The following is a 26,120-nucleotide window of genomic DNA, read 5'->3' on the forward strand; positions in this document are numbered from 1 at the left end:
AGACACGGTTCCCAGCAGATCACCGAAGTCAAGCATCACTGGCTGCGGTCAGTGTGCGGGTGGGTGACCACTTGGATTAGGCTGCGTAGGGACCGAGGGTGAGCGGTATTGGTCCTCGTTAAACTGTGCTACCGTAAAGTGCTCGACTTCGCGCGCAGGTCGTCGGGCTACCGAAGCGGGGGTGCCATCCCCTCCGCAGAGGATCAAAATTGGGATGGCATGTCTTCGGTTCATCCTCCGGGATGTATCCCAGACCGTCGCCAATAGCCCATTGTGCAGCTCTAGTGCGACGTAAATGAACAAATCAATCAATCAAACATTAGAATATGCAAGAAGTATACATAAACACATAATGTTAAGGCATTTCATTTTTCAAAAAAAGTATTTTGACAACAATTTTTAACAAAAAATTATAAACTAAAACTGGGAGGACAGATTGTAAAGATACTGTTGACGGTTCCCGTTAGACCATCGAAGTCAAGCATCACTGACTGTGGTCATTAAGCGGGTGGGTGACCACTTTGATCAGCCTGCGTAGGGACCGAGGGTGTGAGGTGTCGGTCCTCGTGGAGCTGTTTTACCGTAAAGTGCTCGAATTCGATCGCAGGTTGTCGGGCTATCAAAGCAGGGGAGCCATCCTCTCTGTAAAGGAACAAAATTGCAATGGCATGTCTTCAGATCATCCTCAGGGATGTTTGCCAAACCGTCGATAATAGCCCATTGCGCAGCTCTAGTGTGACTTAAATAAATGTACCTACCTACCTTTGGACGGTGAACAGAGCCGTGGCAACCACATATAGCGAGAATGCTCTTTGAAAGTTAAATGCACGCACCTGCGACTCAAATTGACCGATCCGGATGCAGTGAAAATGATCCAGTTGCACACGAGTGAAAATGATACCTAAGTGATCCAAAATTTAAAATTTGCAGAAATTTATCGTTGAAATGAAATATAAGAGATCAGAAATGCAAATTATTAGTAAATAAGAATTCACAATGTAGAAATTTTATCACGTGATTTTTTAAAAGCATTTCTTTATCAACGAATGGCAACTCTTCACGGATTCTGAAATGTTAATATCTGCTAGGAAATTTCGTAATAATTCAGTTAGAGAAATGGACATGGATGTGTTGCGACCATAAAAAGCTAGTGAATTCATGTGTAATTCCTAAATCTGGTGTAATATAAAGTTCACACCGGCAATGAAATTTATATTACTTAGCAGTCTATATCCCAAGATTTAAGTTAATGTTATGATTTTTCCTCGAAGCATTTGGTGATAGTTCTTTGTTATCCTCAGCTAACTCGTTGTTAGAAGTGTAAAAAATGGATACGCAGTGTAGATGTACAAGTTTTATATTAATTACGGCGGAATTGGATGGACCATTTGAACTTTTATGTCAAATATTTTAGAACAAATGGTAATATTTCTTGTTGTGTTATTTTTTCTTGATGCAATAAAGTATTAAAGTACATTTTGTGTTAAAATTTTACTGTTGTTCACACAATTATCACGATGCGCAGTACGACTTTCGTTTAACCTTGGAGGACTTAGTGATCCTACAATTGACATGATTTCTTACCATTCTGTTAGAAGTTAATGGCGTCGCATTTAATTTGCGTTATAGAGTTGTCTTGGCAGACTTATTCATCTTGAATTTTTTTCTTCTAAAATATGTTTTATTCATCTTTAATTTTTTTTCTTAAATATGTTTAAGCAAATAAGTAAAAACCTTTGCTATAGCTTGTACAATGACGTCTTCGATAGGCGTATGGCGGTTGCATTGAAAAATCGATATCGAAGTTCAAAATAAGATATTTTTAATTGCATGAAGTATGTTTTTTTTTCAACCGTTTTTTTTAAATTTTTGGTAGCCCCCCGCGGATTGGAAATTGGAATAATTTTATTGTCTTAACTGTGTAATTGAATTGAGAGATGGTAGTATGCTGAATTTCTATTAATGAGATCTGGATGCAGTGTTTGCTCCTGCTGTTTGGTATTCTTTTCCCATTTCGATTTATGCCATTTTCGTTATTCTAGTTGGGCTTAAAATTGTTTCTGGAAGTGACTGAACTCTTTATTTATTGGTCTTTAAATTATTTCCCCTCTGTCAGGTTTAGTTCCATTACTCATAGATGATTTACAACTATAAACATCTAGTGAATTTGAAAATAAGATCGATTTCAACCTTTATGTAATTTAAGTGTGCAAATATTGTGGAAAGTTAAATGAGAGTAGTGGAAATAGCAAATCAATGTATAATTTAATGCACCTTTTGCTGAATTGAACTACATAGCTGCCAACTATTGTATTTTCCTGTAGACTACTAGATTTTGTCAGTCTCTGGTTTAATAAAAATGCTGGTTTTTGAACTTTTCAGAAAATTCCCTGAAATTGAGGAAGTTTCCTAAAAAAATCCTTTTTGAAATGAAATTTTTGAACAGATTATTGCTTGAATATTTAAATAAGTGTTACTAATACATAATGAAGCAAGCCTCATTTATAAAAGTCAGTTAACTATCTTTGATGTATTGAAGAAGCTATTCAAAATTGGGAGTAAGCATAATATGCAAGTTCATTTAATATTAATCATAACTGGAAAATATTGCAGTTTTTCTATATTAATGACTATAAATATCCCTAAAATTTCCCATGTGTAAAATATTTTGTACATTTTGCAACAATTATCTTGAAATTTATATTGGTTAGTAAAATCTGGATATTTTCCTACCCATGTTGGCAGCTATTGTAATATATTTAAGTGTATGTCATTTAGGATTAAATTTTGCACTTTAGAACTTTTTAATCTATTTTGAAATGTCTGCTTATATGTTTGCAATTACAGGGAAATCTACCTTTTAATAGAAGAATAGTTAAAAATGTATATGTTATGTTTTGAGCTCAATCTTAGTCATAGTTGTTAACTCAAAAAAAAAAAAAAAAAATGTTTATTTTCTCTTTTTATGATTTGCCCATGACTCTAAAAATGAGCAGTTTGTTAGAAATGTTCTTAATGATTTAATATGTGAAGTATGTTTTACTTTTTTTCCTTGATTATGAGATGTTTTGTTATAAATAGTTGAAAGTTTGTTCCAGATTTTAGTCGAAATACAGGCGAGTTTGTTCTAGATGCAATTATTACATATAATGTGTTGACTTAAAATAACCACTATCATGTATTAAATCCTGATATCATAATCATAAACTAATCCTTTTTATAAATAACCATTTTTCTGTAAAGAAACTGAAAACCTTGAACTTTTTTTCATAATTTTTATGTCTTCATGAATGTTTAAAGAGTGTAAATATGTTCCTGCTACCTGCAATGAAAAAGTTTCTCTAAATGCAGTTCATATTTGGACATGAAGCTCTCTTGCACTACTCATATTTTTATTTCAATGATGTGGTCAGTTTCTGACACCAAAAGCTTAAATGCTAATCTTATGTTAAAGTGAAATTTTTGTATTTTTCTATGCTTTTGTGTAAATGTTTGTTTTTTATTGACTGCTAAAAAAAATTGCTATATTTTAGTGCCTTTTTAATGCATGTTGTCTTTAATGTATTATTAAAATTGTATCAAACTTGGACTTTTGAAATTTATTTGTATTATTGTAAAGTCTGTTAAAATGCAGTTTTAAATTACAGTGTAAATATTAACCATTTGCTATCATATTACTTTGAAACTGAGTGGAAATTTGTGGCCAAAAGCAGACATACACCTTACAACCAAATAAGGTTAATATGTTAATTGTGAAAACAAAACAATGCACTTGATTTTCATGAAAATTTGGTTATAGCTAATGAAATAAGTAAAATTTTATCGAGGACAAAAAGGTGAATGAAAACCTAGTTCTTAAAATCATCTCTAGGTGGAGTATTACATCCTAATAGAGAACATATGCAAATAACAAGTAATATTATAACAAATGTGACTTGTCTTCTGTTTCTAAAACTTACTTGCTTAAAACTTGCTTACTTGGAATTATGGTAAACCAAGTTACCTGGAAGAAAAAGGAAGCATACAGCAGCTTCCAAATATGACAAGGTAGAACTCTTAACATTCTTGTATAGATTCAGTTGCAAAAAAAGTAAAATACATTGAGATTCATATTGGTATTGTGAAAATTCTTGAAACATAACTAAAACTTTGAAAAAAATTGTTTTATAAAGAAAAAAAGATATTTAACTTTCTGTAAGCTGACTATACAAACATAAGTGATAATGTGGAATTTTGCAAGATTTGTTTAAGAATTCTTAGATATCATATAAAGAAAATATTTAGGAAAGAATGTGTAAAGCTTCCAACATGCACATTATCTGGTAGACACAAATCATAAACTTTCGAACACCCATGTTGAAGAATGGATAGCTGGCAAACATCTCAAATGTAGTATATGAATTATTTATCATGTAAAATTAAAAATGAAAAGTTGCACCCAAAATCAATGTTTTTATCAAGGTACCAGTAAAAATTTCAGTTGTACCTTGTACAATTTGGGAGAATCATAGAAATATGTTTCTCCATATCCATCCTTACCAAATCTTTTAGTAATTTTTTGGTTGAATTGAATAGTTCAGCTAGTTAGACAGCAGTTGGAGCCTTTTTTACCTATGGCTTGATATAGGCAAAGGTACTGTATAAATAGGCAGTGAAAAGACTAAAAAACTAGTTAAGATAAGCAGGTTTTTTAACTTAAGACAAGAATGTGCAACTGATAAAAGATGTCACAAATAAGGATGAGGGCAAAATGCCCATTAAGTTGTGTTTAGTTCCTTCAAAAAGGTAATAAAATATAGCAGTCTTTTTATAACTTGTGCCTTATTCAACTAATTAATATTCTTATTATAATTTTATTGAAAAACATTTGTGCAGTATTCTAGTTTATTATGTTAGTTATCCTCATTATAGTATATTCAAAGTATTGAATTTAATTACTGTGTATAAATTCAGAGTTTTTTAATGAATTCTATTAATTTTCTAAAACAAAATTTGTAAAAGAAATGCACACATTTAAAATCAATTTTTTTTCTTTCTTTTCGGAAGAAGGGTTGTATAAATTAAATAACCACCCTGTCTGAAATGTTAAAAATGGTGAAATATACCCAGAAAAATGTGCATTCTTTTGGTTTTTAATTTATGAGTAATTTATAATAACTTTATTAAGTTAAATATAGACCATTAGTATTTTAAATATTGGAAGAAAGACTTTTTAACCTACATTTGTATCCGTTAATGTAAAATTTATTATTTGAAAATGGTCCAAAAATCCTTTTATAAAAATTCAAAGCTTATTTAAAAGGAAAAAAATTTAAAAGTATCTGTGTCTGAATTTCAGATTCTTAAAAAATTGCTGACTGTATTTTTTTTTAGTTATAAATTTTTTGAAATTAAGTGATAGGATAACTAGCAATGCTTCTTGAGGCTTTTGGCAAGGCTTGCATTTTAACTTGGGCATTTTTTGTGTGGCTATTTTTTGTTTTGAGTTTTGGGACCACCCACAAAAAGAAAGGGAGAAAAAATAACACTCAAAAATACCTAATAAAACATGGGCTCTAATGGTTTTTTTATAAACATGATCAAAATCTGCCCTTATATCAATTGTTATTTTTTTATTTGACATAAAAATATATCCCTACTGCATTTAGATAAATATGTATGTAATTGTGAATTAATGTAATGATTTTTCTTGCTTCAACATTAAGAAAAATCACTTAAAAAACAATAAAGCTTTCTTAATGTTATTTGTTTTCATCTAAAGTTGCCAGAGTACTGGCTAGAATAACCTTTTCTTTTATCTCCTTCATAAAAAAAAAAGTTTTCAAATATGAATAAAATAAGCCAGCTTTATCCCTAAGCATTTTTAGAAGGCTGGCCTGCTCTAACTTCTCTGATCCTTATCAATATGCCCTATTTGTAAAAATAAGCTGTCATCACTGCCTTTTTATTTTTTTTATTTATTTATTTTTTTCCCCAATAGCAGGCACTGAATTTGAATCTTTGCCTATTTTATGCCAGAATTGTTGATCATTTCGCGTTACCCAGTGGGCGCCTGTGAACCAAAGTGACGGAGGCGAGCAACATTGCCCACGCCACACTGCCACAAACCCGTTTATAGGGTGGGCCACATTCACACATCATACATACAACAGACAGGGTGCGTAGCGTTTGTAAAAAGTACTTAAAGGTGCTTTTTGGAGGATTTCATTTTTAAAAGCTTTTAAAGGTGCTTTTTTAAGCTGGCGTTTTTAAAAAGTGCTTTTTTCACGAATAATTTTTTTTTCCTTCAGTGATATCTGGCGGATCCCCTGCATTTCACGAAAAAATGGGGTGTTTGCTACGTAATCATTCACACGGACTTCATGTCGTACCCACGTTATGACTTGCGCATGCGCGCACACTCGAAACTGAAACCCGGGTGCTCCAATTCGGATAGTCAGATCCTTATTAAATGTTTTTCTTTTTAATTTATTTTAATTTTATTCTTGTTTATTTTATTTTACCTTTAACACTTTTTTGATGTAGGGGGTAAGGGTACTTTTGTTCAGAGTCAAGTTGAATTCACTCGGTGATGTGGGAAAGTACTGATTGTTTCGATTTACGTCCGTTTCTTTTTGGGTTTTTTTTCTAGGCTAAAACTGTTCATAAAAAGTTTTTGTTTTTCAATAATATCATTGATTCGATATGAATTTTTTGAGTGCTTGAAAATTTTTGTAAAGTGCTTGAAAAGTTTTTAAAAAGTGCTTATTTTTGATTCAAAGATTTGGCTACGCACCCTGACAGAGGACAGCACAAAGAGAGAGAGAAACATCCATGCCCAGAGCGGGATTCGAACCCACAGCCTATGGCTTCACAGTCAGGCGCGCTAACCGCTCGGCCACCTGGCTGGCACCTTTTTATTTTATTTTTTCATGAAAGGTTGTTTATTTAACTACCTGTTTTAATGAAAAGTCCATTTTAGATTTATTTTGTTATCGATTAACTTTTAAAATTTAATTTGTAATTTTATTCCTTCATTTTAGTAAGATTTTTCTTATGTTGGCTTGTTATATAGTTAAAATTAACATGATATTCTGCCTCAATGATATTCACAACTTTTGTTTGGGTAGGGATTTTAAGTTTTACCTTAATTTTTTAAATAAATACCTGTTAGTTTAAAACATTACATTTGCAACATTACATTGATTTTACATTTTGTATCCATATCATTATCACTGCATTTTCTATAATCAGAGCTTTTATATTTATTTTTAATTTGCTTTAATCATTAATTATTTTTGCAGAGCAAAATTTATCAGAATGGAAATGACAATAAAAATTTATTTGACTGTAAAAAATTATTTCTTGAGAAATTATCTATCGGGAGTTTCCTAGCCTAATGATTCACAGTTTAAAACAGCGGCCAAGAAAGGTTAAATGGAAGAAGTAGCCAAGTTTTTTTTAAAAAAATACTTTTTTCAATAGCAAAGGTTTGAATAAATAATGATAAAAATTTTCATTTCTATGAAATTTCATTACCATTTCTCGTAAAGTTTTCAATTTGAAATAAAGTAACCAAATTCAGGAATGAAGAACTTTTCCTTTGATTCTATATTCTTTTATAACCGAAATAATACTTGTTTTTATTAATTTTCAGCTTATTCATGCGCCAAAAACAAATTCAGATGCCTCTCCAGACATGGGGATTTAATTGGACGGGTCACAGGGGTTCCGAGAATGAGGAATTTTTTTTAACCAGATATGACTTGTAATTAAATTTATATAGATTTAATAATCCATTGTGAAATATTTCTCTTATTCTTTATGAAACCATTTAATTAAAAAAAAAGAAAGCGTGTGAAGAAAGGAATTTCAAATCAATTTTTTTTCTATAATAGTTTAATATCTGAATTATGAAACTGGTACAGGGGTGCAAACTTTCCATTCTTAGTCAAAAAATTTCTTCTAGTGGTGGGAAAGTATTTGTTTTAATGAATGATTTTTCATTTAGTGAATTTGTTTTTAAGTTACTTTTCCCACCACTACATGTGAATGATTAAAAAATTTATGTAGAAGGCTTTATTTGTTCCAATTTTCTTGTGATGGGGCTTTTAAAAAAAAAAGAAATATATAATGAACATTAAATACCTTACATTTGAAAGCATTAACTTTAACTGTCTTGTTACTCTATAAAATATTTTACCAAAAGCGTAGTATTTAGCAACCTTGTGGCATGCATTTATGAAAAATTTCATTGGTATTTCGCGTCAAATGAAAACAACGAAATTAAGAAAGGACGAAATATGTTTTTCTGATAACAATCTTCAACGGTTATATTCTTCCTTTTTTTAATTTTTTTAAATGGAATTGAAAACTGTATTTATCCATTTTCAGGTTAAAGCACACTTTAAAATCATTTTAAGAACATGACTAGACGCTGCTCAAAGCCTAGGAATTCAACTGATATAAAACATGATTTTAAGCGAGTAGTACTGACAGAATAATAGGAGGAAATATTTCCTTCTTCATTCGCTAAGCATTTTCAAAATAATTGATAAAATTTAGATCTTTTACATATTTTTAAAATAATTCATAGCCTTTAGTTAATTAATATGTTCATCACCAACATTGGCACGACAGCCCTTTGTGAGCCTGGGCCTTCCTCAGAAGCTTTTGCCATTCTGCCCTTCTCCCCGCAGTTGATTTCCAGTTTTTTGCTTTTAGGATGGCAAAATCCTCATCCACACAGTCTTTCCATCTCTTTTTGGGCCTTCCTCTTTGCCTTTAATTGTTGCATTAAAGACTTTTAATGCTGTTCGTTCTGGGCTCATTCTCACTATATGCCCGGCCCATCTCATTCTACTTAGTTTAATAGATTTAATGATATTATCACCATTAAAGATCTTATATATTTCAAAATTATGTCTTTATCTCCAATTGTTGTTATCGAGGATAGCACCAAAGATGGTTCGCAGGATCTTCCTTTCGAAGGTTGCTAATAACTTCTCTTCCCTTTTTGTTGAAGTCCATGTCTCTGAAGCATAAGTCAGAACTGACTTGATTAATACCTTATAAAGTAAAATCTTCATCTTTCTTTTTATCAAGTGAGATTTCAATAATGATCTTAAACCATAGAAGCAGCGATTGGCTGTGATTATTCCTTTTCTGATTTCAGGATTAATGTCATTTTGATAGTTTATTTCTGATCCTAGATAAGTAAAATTTTTTACAGATTCAAATTTAAAAAATTCTATTTCAAACAATTTAGGGATGGTTTCCTTTGTACCACAATACATATATTTTGTTTTCTCCACATTCACTCTTGGGTTCATTTTTCTAGCTGATTTTTCCAGTGCCAAAATTTTTTCACTCAGTGCAGTCCTTAATCTTGCGATGATGTCTACATCATCGGCGTATGCCAAAATCTGCACTGATTTATTAAAAAAAGTACCTGTAGTATTTATGCCAGCATCTCTAATAACTTTTTCTAAGGCTATGTTAAACAGAAGACATGCTAATGCATCTCCCTGTCTAACTCCATTATAAATTTCAAAAGAGGTAGATAGTTCCCCCTGAATTAGTATCGTTGAAATGGTTTCAGTGAGTGTGAGCATTACACGTCTGATTAATTTTAATGGAATATTAAAATCAGATACGGTCTTCAATAGCTCAGTCCTATTAATACTGTCATATGCCGCCTTAAAATCCACAAATAAATTATGGGTCTCTATTCCAAATTCTCTACATTTCTCCAAAGTTTGTCATAGGGTGAAGATTTGGTCAACTGTGGACCTTCCTTTGTGGAAGACACACTGATAATCGCCAATGACGCTGTCTACAATGGGAAACAGTTGTTCAAAAAGGATTAATAGTTCACTATTGCTAATAAAATTGATTCGTAAGGCCACGGGTATCTGCCAAAAATTAGGTAGATCATTTAGGGTTTTTCAGCTGAAAGAAATTAAACTCTGCAGTAAACCATCCAAATCCATGAAACATTCAGTAAACAAGATCAGCCCAATTGTGGAATATCAAAAGTTAAAATAGTGAAGTATCTCTTCATGTACTTGAAGAGATTACTGTAAAAAGTCACTAAGATAATAAAACAATTATCCATGTCCATATCTCACTGGACCAGCTCTTTTGAATGTTGATTTTTTATCTTGTCACAGACCTCTGGAACATCAAAATATTATTCTCTAAGAGGAGCATAAGTGCTTGATCTTTTGAGAATAAATGGTGTGCTATAATTAGAGATATTGCTGTTATGCTCTGTTTTTAATATATTTCCTAACATCCAAAACAGGAAAATTGAAAAAATATTCTTTCAAAATTTTCAATATTTCCCATTGCATTTCTGGACTATGTTTATTTGCTTGCCTTAGGGCAGTGTCTCCCGAGCGTATGACTTTTTTACTTAAAGTATGAATTTATGACTTAGACTTAAAGTATGAATTTATGACTTTATGACTTAAAGTATGAATTTTATGACTTTTTTACACTCTTTCTAAATTTTTCGTAGCACTGTGTACCACAAATAAAAAAATGAATGTATTTTTTACTATAAAAAAAATTTCACTAAAATTAAATATCACAATTGGCTGTAGACAGCACTAATTACGTTGAAGAAGGCATGTTTAAATCAAAGTTAGCGTGTCTGTCTAGGTAGGCTTGTTCAGATCTCCCCCGCAGGATACCAGTTTTTTTTGTGCCTTGCGTTAAAATTTTTTCAATCTGCAAGACCACATCTTTGTATTCTAGAATTAAAAGTAAATAAAGAAAATCTAGGCATCCTATTGTATTCAATGTCAAGGGCAGAGAATACCATTATATCTATATAAGAAATACAATTTTGAATAAAAGATCTTCAAAATTTCTATAAAGTTGAAAAGTAAGACTTCTTGAGCTTGCTGGAAACGGCCCTGTAATAAATTTATGCCCATGAAACCTATGTAAGCCCATGTGGCTTATTAACTTTAAGTCCTTAATAGTGAGTATAATTTACCCTCAGTATTTTGCTACACTTTGAACTTCTTTCATTCTGTTCTGTAGCAGTTTTCTAAGTCTAGTGTGTGTCGTTAAAGTATGAATAAAATCAAATTTCAAAAAGTCGAAGTAATATGGATCAAAAAGCTAATGATTTTAAAAGTCTTTTTTAAATATTTCTCTTTTAATATTCCTTTACAAGTCAAAAGCTTATCATTATCAGATTTGATGTTTTTAGGAAAATGAATATTCTCCAGATCATGTAAAAATAGTCAACTTAGATTTAGTTTGTTTTCGGATCTACTGAATTGATTTCAAGAAAATGGTATTTGTCTTATTCATCTTCCTGACATCTTTCATTTTTTGGAATGCATCTTGTTTTAATGATCCAATTAGAAACACTCTTTTTATGATGTAAATAATGCATGTTCAGACTCTGTTTGAAACTAGCAGAATTTCCTGTCTAAGGTTCAGAAATTTTACCGATATTTTAAAAAAAAATTGCAGTTATTATTTTTAGAAGAAAAACAATAACTCCTATGCTAATGAGGTAAAACTTATCACAGTTTAGATAAAATGCTTTAAACAGCATATTTCATGTTTATGCATCAATAGATGGAAATTCTTATGTCGTTGGTTCAAGATAGGGTTGCTAAGGATAAAGAAGGGCTAAGTAAGATGCCATTCGAGTCTGTGATACAGAGCCACAACCACTGTGAACATTTGCGGAGGCCTTCAAAGCCTTTGGGAAAATTAGAAACTTTCTGTAATCATACCAACTTGCAGAAAATGAACAGCAATCTGTTAGATTTTCATTTGTGCTGAGTTACTATGTTTTATTTGTTATTTATTTTGTTATCTATTTTTTTGATAATGTTATTAACAATTAAAACACTCATGGTTCTAAAGCTATGTATGTTCAAGGTTTTGAATTTAAAATTGCTTATGTTTAATTATTTCATTTCTTTTTTTTCTCTAATAAATTTATTTATATTTTAGGTTTTGTTGAAAGCTGTTTAAATGTGCAAGACTGGATATTCTTCGATTTCCTGAATTCATAAATGAATAAATTTTCTATGGCAACCGCAACTAAAATGAATTATGAAAATCAAGTAAATCTCTCTTGCATACGGAATTTTAATTATTTGGAATTCCTTGTCATAAGTACTTGATTATATATATTATTACACATATTATCACAAATAAAGCATTTTTCTAAAAGTTAATTTGTTTTTAAAGAAATATGGCTGAATTTAACAATACATGCAATTCTCAAAATGTTGTATTACAAAATCACATCAATCATTTTAATTTAAAATTTTTTACTGATAAAGAAATCGAAGAGTTACCTGATGCTCCAACGGAGCCTATTCAACAGCATGTTAATCTTACTAATGAGAATCCTGTATTGAACAGCATATTAAACAGCAATAAAAGTGAACATTTTCTTCCTGTGCCCGGTGCTTTACTACCATCTGCAAGCCATACTAAATTAAAAAAAAGAAGACCTAGTAGAAGAAGAATTTATTCAAAACCTCGTAAACGAATGAGAAAGAAAAAAGAATTATTTGCAGAAAATGAAATAAGTCCATTTTTAAATGACATAGACTCTCAAGATTTTGAATCTGATGCTTCCTCTGATACTATCATTATGGAAGATTTTGATATTCCACCTGTGCAAAACATTTTGTCCACAAATTTTACTAACAATGCTCCCTGTCCAAGTGTTAAACTGCCCGAACTTGGAAAATTATTAATTAGTAATGATATGATTAAATCTGATTTTCCAGTCAAAGTAAAACAGGAACTTATTGAAAGTAACACTGACTTGAATAGTTCTAATATTTGTTCTACCACATTAAACATTAAAAAAGAACCAATTGACTATGATATTGCTAATGTCGAACCACCAGCTCTACCAGAAATTAGTGATGTCTTTCCTGTGCGAAATACACATATTCCCTCTTTTAAAACATTACATTCAGATACAAAAAAATATCCTGATTTTTGTTTTAAGGATGCACGATTTATTGCTGCTCAAAAACCTAAGCAAACAGCTAGGAAAAGAACTGCTCCACGAAATCCAGTTTTAATAGGTAATGATTTACAGAAAAAAAATTCTTCCAAGTATAAAAATAATAGCTCATTTAATGAAGATCTGAACTTGACTATTTATAATCAACAGGACTTCTTGAATAATGAAAAAATTATTACTTCTGCAAATAACAGCTCCGTAGCATTTAGTGAAAAAAGTGAGCCTATACATTGTAAAAAAATTGTACAATCTAAAAATAAAGTTAATACTGCCTTAAGTAAACAAACGAAATCTGAATTTTTAAAGAGTGATACAGCTTCTGTATTTCCGCATCTTTTTAAAGCTCTCTGTGAACAAGAAAAACTTGCCAAAACAACTCAAAAGAAAAATACTGCTGTTAAAAAGAACACTTCCCCCAAGAAGGTAAACTCTAAAGTAGCAAAGTTATCTGAAGAATTATTTCATAATACTCAAGAAGAAGGGCTTTTAGTTAAAGACAGTGACAATCAACCAGTTTATTTGTTTCCTTTTGAGAACAGACTTCTTTCTAATAAAAATAATTTTAAAAAATCTAATAGTGCTAAGCAACTTGAAGAACCTGGATTTAAACATGTACTTGAAATGAATTCTAATGTTGAAAATTGTGAAGATCAGCCACCCGACATGTTTTCACCTGAAAGCAAATTTCTTGCAACAAAGAAAATATCTAAAAAATCCAAAAATATAAAACTATTGGAAGAACAAGTGTTTAAGAATGTTCTTGAAGAATCATTTACTGATAGTTATGGTGAAGATCTACTAGCTCAAACATTTTCCTCTGAAAAAACACCTCTTACAAATAAGACCTACAAAATAGCAAAAAATAAAAAACTATCTGAAGAGCACAGAAATGCTCTTGAAGAAGAGTTTATAGTTACTGGCATTGAAAATCAACTAGTATGTCATTCTGATGAAAAATCACTTCCAGAAATTAAGCATATAAAAAATGGGATGCCAGAAAAATTAAAAAAAGCTTCAGAAGAGAATCTATATGTTGGAAGCTCAGAAGATCTAATGTATCCATCTCCTTTGGTAACCACACCACTGCCAAAAAAGAAGACATCTAAACGAAAAGCACCTCTTACAAAAAAGAAAACCTCAAAAATATCAAAAAATAAAAATCTATCCGAAGAACTTAAAAATGCTCTTGAGGAAGAGTTTATAATTTCAGATAATGTAAATCAACCATCCTGTTCTTCTAAAGAAAAATCGCATCCAGCGATTGAAGATTTTGAAAGTGTAATATCAAATGAAATTAAAAATTCTTCTGGACAGAATCTATGTGTTGGAAGCGCAGAAGATCTGATGTATGTATCTTCTCCAGTAAATACGCCATTTCTGAAAAAGAAGACACCCAAGAGAAAAGCACCTCTTACGAAAAAGAAAACCTCCAAAACATCAAAAAATAAAAATCTGTCTAAAGAACTTAAAAATGCTCTTGATGAAGTGTTAGTTACAGATAATGTAAATCAATCAGTATGTTCTTCTGAAGAAAATTCACACCCAGAGATTAAAAATTCTTCTGACCAGAATGTATGTCTTGAAAGCACAGAGAATCTAATGTATTTCTCTTCTGTAAATACACCATTTCTAAAAAAGAAGACACCCAAAAGAAAAGCACCTCTTACAAAAAAGAAAACATCAAAAATATCAAAAAATAAAAATCTACCCGAAGAACTTAAAAATGCTCTTGATGAAGAGTTAATAGTTTCAGGTAATGTAAATCAACCATCCTGTTCTTCTATAGAAGAATCACATCCAGCGGTTGAAGATTTTGAAAGTGTGGTGTCAAATGAAATTAAAAATTCTTCTGACCAGAATCCATCTATTGGAAACACAAAAGATCTAACGTATTTATCTTCTCCAATAAATACACAATTCCTGAAAAAGAAGACACGCAGGAGAAAAGCACCTCTTACGAGAAAGAAAACCTCCAAAACATCAAAAAATAAAAAACTTTCTGAAGAACTTAAAAATACTCTTGACCAAGAGTTAATAGTTACAGGCAGTGAAAATCAACCAGTATGTTCTTCTGAAGTAAAACCACTTCCTGACTCTGAAAACATGAATAAACTTAATATGTTATCAGAACAGTCAAAAAATGTTTCTGAAGAGGACCTTAGTGTTGGGAGCACAGAAGATTTATTCTATTTATCTCCCCATCTAAACACTTCGCTTCCAAAAAAGAAGAAACCCAAAAGAAGCCCACGCAGATTTTCAAGTAAAAAAAAGAAATCTCATAAAAAATCTGATGAGCTCAACTGTAGTATTCAATCTATTTCAGATATTAAAGATACTGAAGCTATAGGAATTGTATTAAATGAAGAACGAAGCATTCAGATTTCTGAGCCAAATCTGATTGCTATTGGTACAGAAGATGTACTCGTTGCAGATAAGATACCTGCTCTTAGCACGCGCAAAAAGGTCAGCAAACGAAGATCCCCTAAGAAAAATAGTCGTCTAAGAAAAAGAAAAAAGTCAGTGTCTTCTAAGATAGAAATCAATAATAGAAATACAGAAAATATTATTTTGAATGAGAAAAGTGATTTCAATGAAAATTTAAAAACGACTGAGATCGCTCAAAATAATTCTGCTAATATTCACCCAGCACTTGTGTCTCAATCTTTATTAATGAAAAGTGGTAGTCCAGAATCTTTAAATTTTAATATAATTAGTTTGCAGAATAGGGCTGAATCAATAAATAAAGCAATTAATTTTCAAAATTCAAAAAATAAAACTAATCAGTCATCTATGTTTCTCCACAATGATCGAATTAGTTTATTCAATTCCTCTTCAAGTTCCATCCTTAATTTAAGCATAAAAAATGAACCAGAGGATCCGGTAAATAAAACAAATAACATTAAAAATAATTTTAAAGAAAACTCTTCAAACGTTAATGTTGAAACTAATGGTGAAAAAAACATTGTTCAATCAAAGGCAGCTACAATTGGAGATAATACTTTCAAGCCTTATGGTAATATTTCTATTAAAACTGAGGTATTGAGTGATGATGAGTGCTCTATAATCGAAGTTATAAATGCTTCACATGAGGTAAATATAAGATCCACTATGTCTGCTGAAAGTTCTATGCAGCCAACTGATTGTTCAATTAAACCATCTGAAAGACCAATAAAACCAACAGAAAATTTAGTAAAACCAACTGAAAGTTCAATAAAACCAACTGAAAGTTCTATAAAACCTGTGAAGTCAAGAAAAGATCCGATACTGAGCAGGTTAGAAGACATAGCACCAAATGAACTACTATTAGGTACACGTTCTGAAACTAAACGATTACGCTTATTAGCAGCAACTTCTAGCACTGGTAGTGAGAATAAAGCCTCTAACGTAGATTCCCAGAATTCTGTAACAGAAGATAAATCAAACCAAATGTCTTTGAGTGTTTCAAATGCCACTTCAATGTCTGAATCATCACCATATGTCACACGGAAATCTAAATCAAAACAAATTACTAATACATCTCAGACTTTATTTTCTAATGAAGCAGTTTTACAAGAGTTTAATAAATCTAAACAAATTTCTTCAACTACCTCATCTCCTACTCCAGTTTCTGATGCATCATCATCACAGATCTCTATTCAAACTAAACAAATTTCATCTGCAATTTCAAGTCCTGCTCCAGTTTCTAATGCTTCCTTATCCCAGAGTTCTATTCAATCTAAACAAATTACTTTAACTTCTTTAAGTCCTACTGCAGTGTTTGATGCTTCACCATCACAGACTTCTGTAGAATCTACTTCAGAAATATCTTATAACTTCATTCGTAACCCATCAGTTTCAATTAAAATTGAAGTTGACAGTGACGAGGAAGATATACCTCTTTCTACTCTTGTTTCTCTTAAACGAAAAAACTCTATTGAAAGTAGAGTAGAAGAAGTAACTTGTAAAACTAATTTTGGTAGTAGTTCTAAAAATATAAATGTTTTTTCAAGCTGTCCTAATACTATCATGCATAGTTCTCCCATTAGTAATTTTCCTCATACTCAAGAATCGACCAAGACTCCCAATAATCAGGCTGATACTTTAATCCCCATTATAACAAGTGTGATGAATACTGACTTGCATAAATTAAATGTTGAATCAATTACTTCCGCCTCTAAATACTGTATGGAGAAAAACACATCAAAAAGCAAACCAACTTGTTCTCCAAATTCCCAAACTATTTCTGATATAACAATGCCTGACTGTTCTATTTCTGTTACGATTCCTCAACAGAATTTATTGAGTAATTCTCTAGAATCATCTAACAAAAGATGTGAGAAACAAGATTTTTTGATCAGTGGTATTCAGATCAAGAAAGAAAAAGATGTTTGGCCTGATGAAATGGAAATACTTAATGGTAACATTAATAAGCAAATTTCAGCAAACATATTAATAAGTGATGAACATAGTTCATATCAAAATTGTACAAGTTCTTCCATTACTAATGAGCTACCCCATAGCATTGGCTTAATTCAGCAAAATAACATTGTAATGAATAACGAGTATGTTTCACGTAAAGAGTGCTTACAAGAAAATGTTTCATTAGGTGATAAAACGGATAATCATCAAACTTTGAAGACGTTTGGAAATTCTCCTTGTGATTTAGAGCAGAATTTTCACTTAATTAACAATAAAACTATGAATTTAAATCCGATTGGAAATTATAGGCCTATTACTGTTAATGAAATGAATAAATTTGAGAGTAGAATTTCAACTTCTAATAGAGATAGCCTTATTTCCAACTTTTTGTCATGCATACCGTCTGATCTAAGCACTATTTCTGAAAGAAATTTAACTTCAGATAACTTAATGGATTCTTCATTAAATTTTAATAATGATTTATGTGGGAAATCAGAAGATTTAGACTCCTCTTTTTCTTCTAGATTTTCAACCCCTTTTAACCAAGATATTAATAATCGTGCAATAGATTCAGCTTCTCTTTGGATTGGAAATGAAAATTCTTCAGATTCAATGCAAACTCATAGCTCAAATGTTTCGTTCTCTTACCAAAACTATGACTTTAGTTCTACTGAAAATCTTTCTAATTATGAAAAAAATATGAAATTCTTCTTCAAATTTCCTTTCCCTGGTGATATTTTATCAGGATTTTATAAATGTCGCAAAAAACTAAAAGGCAAGAATTATATTAGAGCGAATCCACTACCATGGAACTTGAGTTATGAAGAAGTTGCATCTAGGATGCGCAATGCAACAGCTAATGGAGTTGATAAAGGTAAAGATGATAGTGATATAAATGATTTACAATATTATTCTTTAATTGATGAAGAAATAGGTTGTTATCATAGGCTTCTTGGTGTAGCTCCATCAAAAAAATTGATCAGCAAGTGTTACAAATTTGATTTAAAGAGTATTTCAGACCAGGAGACTCAAAATAATTCAGCTCTGTTACCGAAATCAAGCTCAATAGACCATTGTGGGATATCTTCGTTGCCAAGTATTTTTATCACAGACTTAAATGAAGCTCAGAGCTGTAAGGAAACGGAAAGTATTACTGAACTTCTTAATAGTACTAGAAAAAATGTTGAAAGCTTATTACCATCTGAAGCAAGACATACTTTCTTATCAATTCAAGGGACTTCAAAAAGTGCTGAACAAACTCTCAACACTGTTAAAAGTTTTCCCGTTGTCTTTTCAGATTCATCAGATTCTCAATCTATTTCAAGCTCATGCATTCCAAAATTTAATAATGTATTTGATAATTTTTCACGGGATAAAAATATGTCTGAGAATTTAAGTGTGTCTCAAAATATTAGCTTTTTAACTCCTAATGCTTTAGGTTTAACTAATCTTTCAAGTGTTGAAAACACTGTGAAGAGAACTGAAAATGTGTTTTGCACTAATATTACATCAAATGAGAAAGCTATTAATCAAGCTATAATGAATAAAAGTTTTATTTCTATTGATAATTTTAAGAAAAGTTCCGTCACAGATTGCTTTCCCACTGTTTCTTATCCCGAAGTATCTCAAATGAATTTATTAACGGATGATTTTCAATCTAATAAGATATCTGATCCAGAAATTCTATTAGAAGCTGCTGCTGGTAAAGTAAATAATTGGGAAAAGTTATCAACATCTGTTGCTGATACTCCTGCTGTAACTTCAAGTCAACTCTGCACTCAATCCATAAATAGTTCAGAAGTTTCTAAAACTGATATTCTGAGCAAGATATTACAAACAATTGGACTGGCTAATTTTTCCCCACAGAAAGTATCTAATGTAAAAAATCATTTAGTGCCATTACAAATGAATAAACAAGAAACAGAATGTGCTCCAAATTTAGAAAATACTGAAATATCTGAAAGGATAGATTGTGCAGATAGCTCTAAAGAGTCAAAAGAATTAAAAATTCTTGCTGATCTCCCAAATACTTTAGATGATTCCAATGGAACTGGCCGGGAATATTTAAATAAACCACATTCTAGTCTCAGTAATAAAGAGAGCATACTTGAATATGTAATAAACAATCTCAAAGAAAGTCAGAGTAGTTTGATTGAATCTTCAAAACTTGTTCTGGAGAAAAATACTTGTGATGAAATTACTAATTCATCAAATACTAAGATTTGTGAATCAAATATTGATGGTTTGAAGGGCAACAGTAGTGAGGAACAAGGTGAATTACATTTAGATAAAGATAATAATACAATAGTTACTAGAAGTTTAGAATTTTCTTCATTGATTGAACCTGATCCAATCTGCAGTTCTGATGAAAACGAGAATTTTCAAAAGCCCCAGTTGTCATTAAATTTATTGAACTCCATAGTGTCGTTGAATACTGATGATCTTAAAAAGATTTTAGAAACTGCAAAGAATACAAATGTGGGTAATGATTTAACTGTTGAAAACAGTAATTTAAACGATATTGCTATCCCAAGAAGTGATGGACAATATCCCATTTCTGACTATGATAAATTACCGAACAAAAATACTGATAGTATCTCTATTTCTTCAGATTATATGTATTATGATTACCACTCTCCATTTCTGAGAATACCTACTGTGCGGGACTATGACCACAAATCTCCATTAGAAACTGTAACTAATGAAACAAGTGATTGTAATGTCCCTGAAAATAAACTAGAAAAAAATATTTCTACCAAGAACCTGGAAGAAGCAGATTCAGATTTGGATCAAGGTGTAGATAATGAATTTTTGCCTGAATACTGTGATCCGAATATAGATTCAGAAAAAGAGGAGGAAAATACCTCTCCTAAAAAGGAAAATTCTTCAACTGAAGTTCAAAAGCCTTCAACGGACAATGAAAAAGGCAAGGAAGAAAAAGAGAAAATTGCTATTACTGAAGAATCAAATAAAGAAATGCCACAATATAAAAGTAGATGGGAAAGAATAATGGAAAGGAAAGCTATTGAAAAAAAGAAAGATGAAGACTTGTTATTAAGTTATTTCCATTTATCTAAGTCAAGAAGAAGTAATGTTTCTAAGAAAGCTGAATTTCAGAATCCAGCTAAAAAGACTTGCAATTCAGAGCATAGATCTAAATCACAGAAAAAGGAAATTTCTACTGCATCGAAAAGTAATACTACTAATAAGGATGCAGTATTACCTGCTTCATCCAATGACAATTCTTTATCAAATTTTCCAGCTCAAAAAACTATTAAAGTGCAAAAGTCTGTCATGAGCAGACAAATTGAAAAAACGATGACGAAGAAAGACCTGAGCCCCATAAAGAAGACTAAACTGATTGGGAAAAAGCATTGTGACACCAAAATATCAAGTGATAAATTTAATAGTTCACATAAAAAAAGTAAAGATGATCATCAAACAAATGAAGTCAAATTAAGCAAAATTTCTCCAATTAAGAAGAAAGCAAAGTTCAATCAGCTTCCTTCATCTGATGATTCTTCTTCTAATCTATTTACCCCAGATAAGGTAATAAAAGTTATTAATGAAAAAAAGATAGTCAATTCCTGTGGTAAAGATGGAAAGGATAACAAAAAAATTTATGGAAGAGTTACCAACCGAGGAAGTTTTTTGACTCAATCGCCTTTAAGTGATAAGCCTAAGATGAAAACAATTCAAACTAAAAAGAGTTTCTCTAAGCCTAAAGATAAATCTGCTTTCTTTGATGAAATACATTCAAGAATTATTACTCCTAATATTGAACTTACTGCAACAACACCAACCTTCCCTAAACGTGGTTATAATTATTTTAATGATCACAATTATAAAGATGATACATATAGTTATAATGATTATCCTATAAAGCAGCACTCTATTTCCAATAGTGAAATAAGCATATCTCCTATTGATGATTTTTCATCGCTCCCTACTGATACAACTCCTCCTGTTCTCGGTAACAGTTCTTCCAGTAATATACTTCCTTACATTCAAAGTGAAAGCTCTCTTCCTGACCCAAGACTCAAAACTCTACATCCTGTACTTCCAAGTATATCAAACAATGATATTTCTTCTTTTGTAGGTACTACAGCAAATATTCCATCTCGCAGGGAATCTGATACAACTCCTACTTTTCAGTCTTCTATAGTGTCTAGTTCAACATTTAATTTTGATTCTTTAGCAAATAAGATTAACAGTAGGGAGTCAGAAACTACTCCCGTTTTTCAGTCTTCTTTAGTGTCAAGTTCAACATTTAATTTTGATTCTTTACAAAATCAATCTAATGACAGGTTGCCTATTCACAATGTAAGCAACAAGCCTAAACAAAGACTTTCAAAGTGTGTGTGCTTACCACCAAGACATATGAAAGATTCTGTTGGACACACAGTGTTTGATACTATTAATGTTTTATTATTGATTCTTGAGTGGAATGTGGATTGGTTGTTTCAGCAACGTAAGAATTCTTCTCCTCCACCTATATCTAAAAGTGTAAAGAAAGTAATAAATACTTATGAAGATTTTGAAAGTTATTATAACACATATTTTCCATTATTGTTACTTGAGACATGGCAAAGAATATATGTGTCTTGGAATCACCTTCATTCAGCTCATCCATATATCTGTGAGATAAAAATGTATTCTGTGGAACAATCTTCTATTAAAGTGGAATGCCAGACAATATTTAATCCGGCTGATACTGACAGAGGACTCTTTCCTGAAGAAGGAAACATTATAATGGTAAAATTTGGTACAAAGAGCAAAGGGGGAATCAAAACTCTGGGTTATGTAACTGAGGTTAAAGTTCGTGCAGTTAATCCAAGTATTGACTCTCAGAGTAAATGTTATCAATTTTGGAAGTGTTCCCCAAGTGACCATCTTCAGTTGCTTCAAATGAGCTTCATTGGTGCATATACCTCTGAAGACTTTGATATAAAGCTACCTATTCGTGTTCATGTGCTATGCAATGTTAAAATAAATTTAAAGCAAAATGATGCTTTATTAAAAGCAAAACATTCTCCGTTAGGAAAAAATATTTTAAATCCATTAGAAGATGAATTAAGAGTTGTTGAGTTGGCTAGTCGTGATTCTATTGATGAAGAAAAGATAGCTTTTTGTGTTAAAGAAATTGTAAAAGGTATTTTATCACCTCACCCTATTCCAATCATAACAATTGTTAAATCATACCCTTCATCTGATCGTTTGATGATTCTCCCTCCACTGATTAAAAGAATGAAAGACTCATATGGTACTAAAGTACTATTATGTGCTAGAACTACAAAATGTTTGATTGACATTGGATTGTATTTAGATGAAAACCATGTTAAATTTGTGATAACAGGTAAGCGAGCTGATGTTCCATTGAAATTGAAAAAGTACCTAGTGGAGGATCTTGCTGTCAATCGTGCTTTGTCTGATCAGCTATCAGAGAGCAGTGGTCTTGAAGATCCTGTCTGCAAAGAAAACTTAAGACAAGAGAGTGTAGCAAAGGCTAAAAAATTTATTTTTAATGACTGTGATGTAATTTTGTCATTAATAAAAAATTGCCATGATGATTATCTCGGACAATCTTTTGCAGATGGTGACAGTGTTTCTCAGTTGTGTTGTATTATTGATGAAGCTAATCTATGTACAGAACCAGAAATTTTAATCCCTGTGTTATTTGGAATAAGCAAATTGATTTTAATTGGTAATCCTGATGTTTCTGCTAAAGTTTGTTCCAAGACAGCATCTAGTTATGGTTATGGGAAATCCCTTTTCCATAGAGCATATGAGTTAGATCTTATATCAGAATAAAACGAGTCTATATTATATGTATATATGTACATATGGAATTTTATAAACTGTTTGTTAATTTCTTTTTAAACTGCATTTTTTCTGAATGTTTAGCATTGAAATCATTTAATTGTTGATCTCAATACAATTGATGTGGCAACTTTCTAAACTTCTGAAAATAGCAGAAAAACCCCTCCATTTTTCATTTGAGTGATGAAGTTTTGTATATTTTTAATTATTACAATGCATTTTATTTTCCTTTATCTTTCCTAGTATTCTGAACAAAAGTGTATATAAATTAATATGCTTCTATCCTTTAAGCTATGTTCAAATTGTTTTAATCGTATTAAGTAAATGTTAAATATTTGCTGCCTATTTTGTTGTTCCTCAGTTTTATGGGATTTCTCAAAATTCATAGTGTGAATATTACGGAATGATGGACTATAAGTATAAAATGTGAAAGATATCTGGCAAGACAGTCGGTGTGTATTATGATTTCATTCAAAAAATCTAACACATCAAGCTGACCTTAACTCTCTGTCATCAGATGAATTAAAACAATAAAAAAAAAACCTTGAAAAAAATCTGTTTCTGTAGAACACCAAGTTCTCTGAACAAGTTTTGTCTCTGAGGTTTTAAGGAAACTGATATTTGCTATGTATAATTAAAGCTGATCCAATTAACAAAAGTGTACATATACTAAAAATAGAAAAAAAAAAAAACCTGAATTAATGCTAACAAAGAACCAATATAAAATTTTTGTTAAAGCAAATATCAAATTTTTAAGATAATAGAGCGCTTAGTACTACTATTTTGTTACCACTTAATCTTGCCAATTTGAAATGCAATGGGTAGTTATAGCCAAACAGAGGGGAAAATTCTCATTGCAGATAAATTGCATTGACCAAATATTTGTTTAATGTTAAAATTTTTCTATTGAAATTTTTTATGGTTGTGCATGGGCTGTATTAATATTCATTTTAAGTACCACATCAACTAATGTTCGTACTATGAGCTTTTGAAATATCTTTATGTCTATCTTTATACATTTTTTTTCACTTCATTTATAATTACACTTTTTGAAATGTGATAATTTTTTTTATTTTCCATGTAAATGAATAAGTTTTGAATCTTTAATAACTTTAAAAATTTGAATTCATGAGTGATATTTAGAATTCCCAGGGATATATCTAGTATTTTAAACGAAATTTGTTAAAACTAGTCAGCCTCTTCCCCTTGGTTTTCTGCAATCAAAACTGAGCGCTAATTTTATTTTTACTTTCTTCTGTTTATTAATTTCTGCTTATTAATTTCTTCTTATCAATTTCTGCATTGAATGTTACTGGAATACTGAGTTTAACAGTCATTAAAGCTTAATATGAAAATGTATGGCATAGTGTTAAAAAATACAATATTTTATATTTTTCTTAAAAAAATTAAAGAAATAAGTGCAGTTTCACAGCCTTGAGGTATCCAAGTCATAATTTTTGTGCTTTCTTTTTTCCTCTCTTACCAGACTTGATTTAACAAAATCTTTTCAAATCACCTTACCTTGCTATCTTCTATCAGCTTTATTTACATGTTGTATTATTATTACTGTTTTTATTATGCAGTATAGCCGATTCTGTCCCGTGAGCTAAATCAGTAATTTAACTGTTACATTGACACACAACTCTGCAATAAGCTTGAACAAAACTATCTCAATAAACTTGAATAGATTGTTACAAAAGCAATTTGGATTTTGTTAAGTTAGTAATGCATTTAAATCAGTAAAAATATTTAAAGTAATAAAAAGAGTTTGTAATAAAGTCTGTATAGTCCTAACACATAGATTACTGAATCTCCTAACAGGTTTTGAAAGTACTGGTGAAACCAGTTTATTTTTATAATAATTATTCTCCTTCAAGCAAATATTTTGGGATCTTATAAGTGTTAAGATTGCTTTTTTAAATCAAATGCATTGGTTAATATCTCTCTTTCTACTTCAATAAAAACGTGATACATACTTTCTTAGATACTAATTTTTTCATGTACTGTATTTGTTCTCATGCTGCTAATTTTAGTTCAAAAATTACATGAAGAAAAGTAAGTACTACTTACACTTGTATAGACCTATATTTGTTTATGGGCCCATTTAAATAGTTTGGGATTGCAGATTGTAAAAATAGTTATTTTGCTTTATTTTAAATTTGTTTGTGTGTAAACATGCATTTATTCTGGAACTACTTGTTGAATATTTATGTTTTTTGTTCAATGTCAATATTGGTTTTGTGATTGTAGGGAACCCTAGTCTATTATTTTATGCTTATCGAGCAATTTTATGCTTTGACTCTCATAAAATGTGCCATTTCTGATCTTTTTTTTTATATCTGGAAATATTTAGCAGCTCTATACCTATTATTGCAGTAAGTTAAATTTAGTACATTCGAGTTCAATTCAATATAATTTGTTTTTTAGATCGTTTTTTGATCTTTGTTTTAATTTATTTTTAAATAAATTAAGAAACTGACCAAAAAAAAATGCATCTAGTAAAAATGTAATTTTTTTGTAACTTTTATATAACTAAGTAAAAATAATTTTCGTAATTATCTTCATTAAAATGAATGTTTGTACACTGTAATTCAGAAAGTGCAATATTAAGTTGAAGTGCAACTTCCAATGTAAAAAATTGTATATAGTACTTGTATTCAGTAGCATGATTTTGAAATTTTTCGTATATTTACCTTTAATAAAAACTTTTGTTTTATCACATCTCCAGAATATTGCCATTTATGTAGCTAAAAAAATGTTATGACTACTAAATTGTGTTCATCTGATCTGTTAATATCTATCAATTGTATTATATATGCTTGTATATATATACTCATTCTGTGAATTTGTTTATTGTTTAATAAAACTGACTTTTTTTAAACGTTTATTTTGCAATATTAGG

The 26,120-nt window shown here is 30.7% G+C and overlaps 1 protein-coding gene across 2 annotated transcripts; it reads left to right on the plus strand.

Moving 5' to 3' along the window:
- Positions 1-1,038: 1,038 nt before the first annotated feature.
- On the plus strand, positions 1,039-26,103 carry LOC107444150 (uncharacterized). Of its 2 annotated transcripts, none has more exons than XM_016058232.4 (2): positions 1,039-1,422; positions 11,965-26,103. In XM_016058232.4, the coding sequence occupies exon 2, from the start codon at positions 12,209-12,211 to the stop codon at positions 23,207-23,209; it is 11,001 nt and encodes a 3,666-aa protein (XP_015913718.1). In that variant the 5' UTR covers positions 1,039-1,422; positions 11,965-12,208; the 3' UTR covers positions 23,210-26,103. The 2 variants fall into 2 exon arrangements, with proteins under 2 accessions (XP_015913718.1, XP_015913719.1); XM_016058233.4 differs by lacking the exon at positions 1,039-1,422 and adding an exon at positions 4,594-4,785.
- The last annotated feature ends 17 nt before the right edge of the window (positions 26,104-26,120 follow it).

The sequence above is a fragment of the Parasteatoda tepidariorum genome, chromosome 4 (assembly GCF_982258835.1).
Source record: "Parasteatoda tepidariorum strain Cologne lab strain chromosome 4, Ptep-v5.0, whole genome shotgun sequence".
NCBI lineage: Eukaryota > Metazoa > Arthropoda > Arachnida > Araneae > Theridiidae > Parasteatoda > Parasteatoda tepidariorum.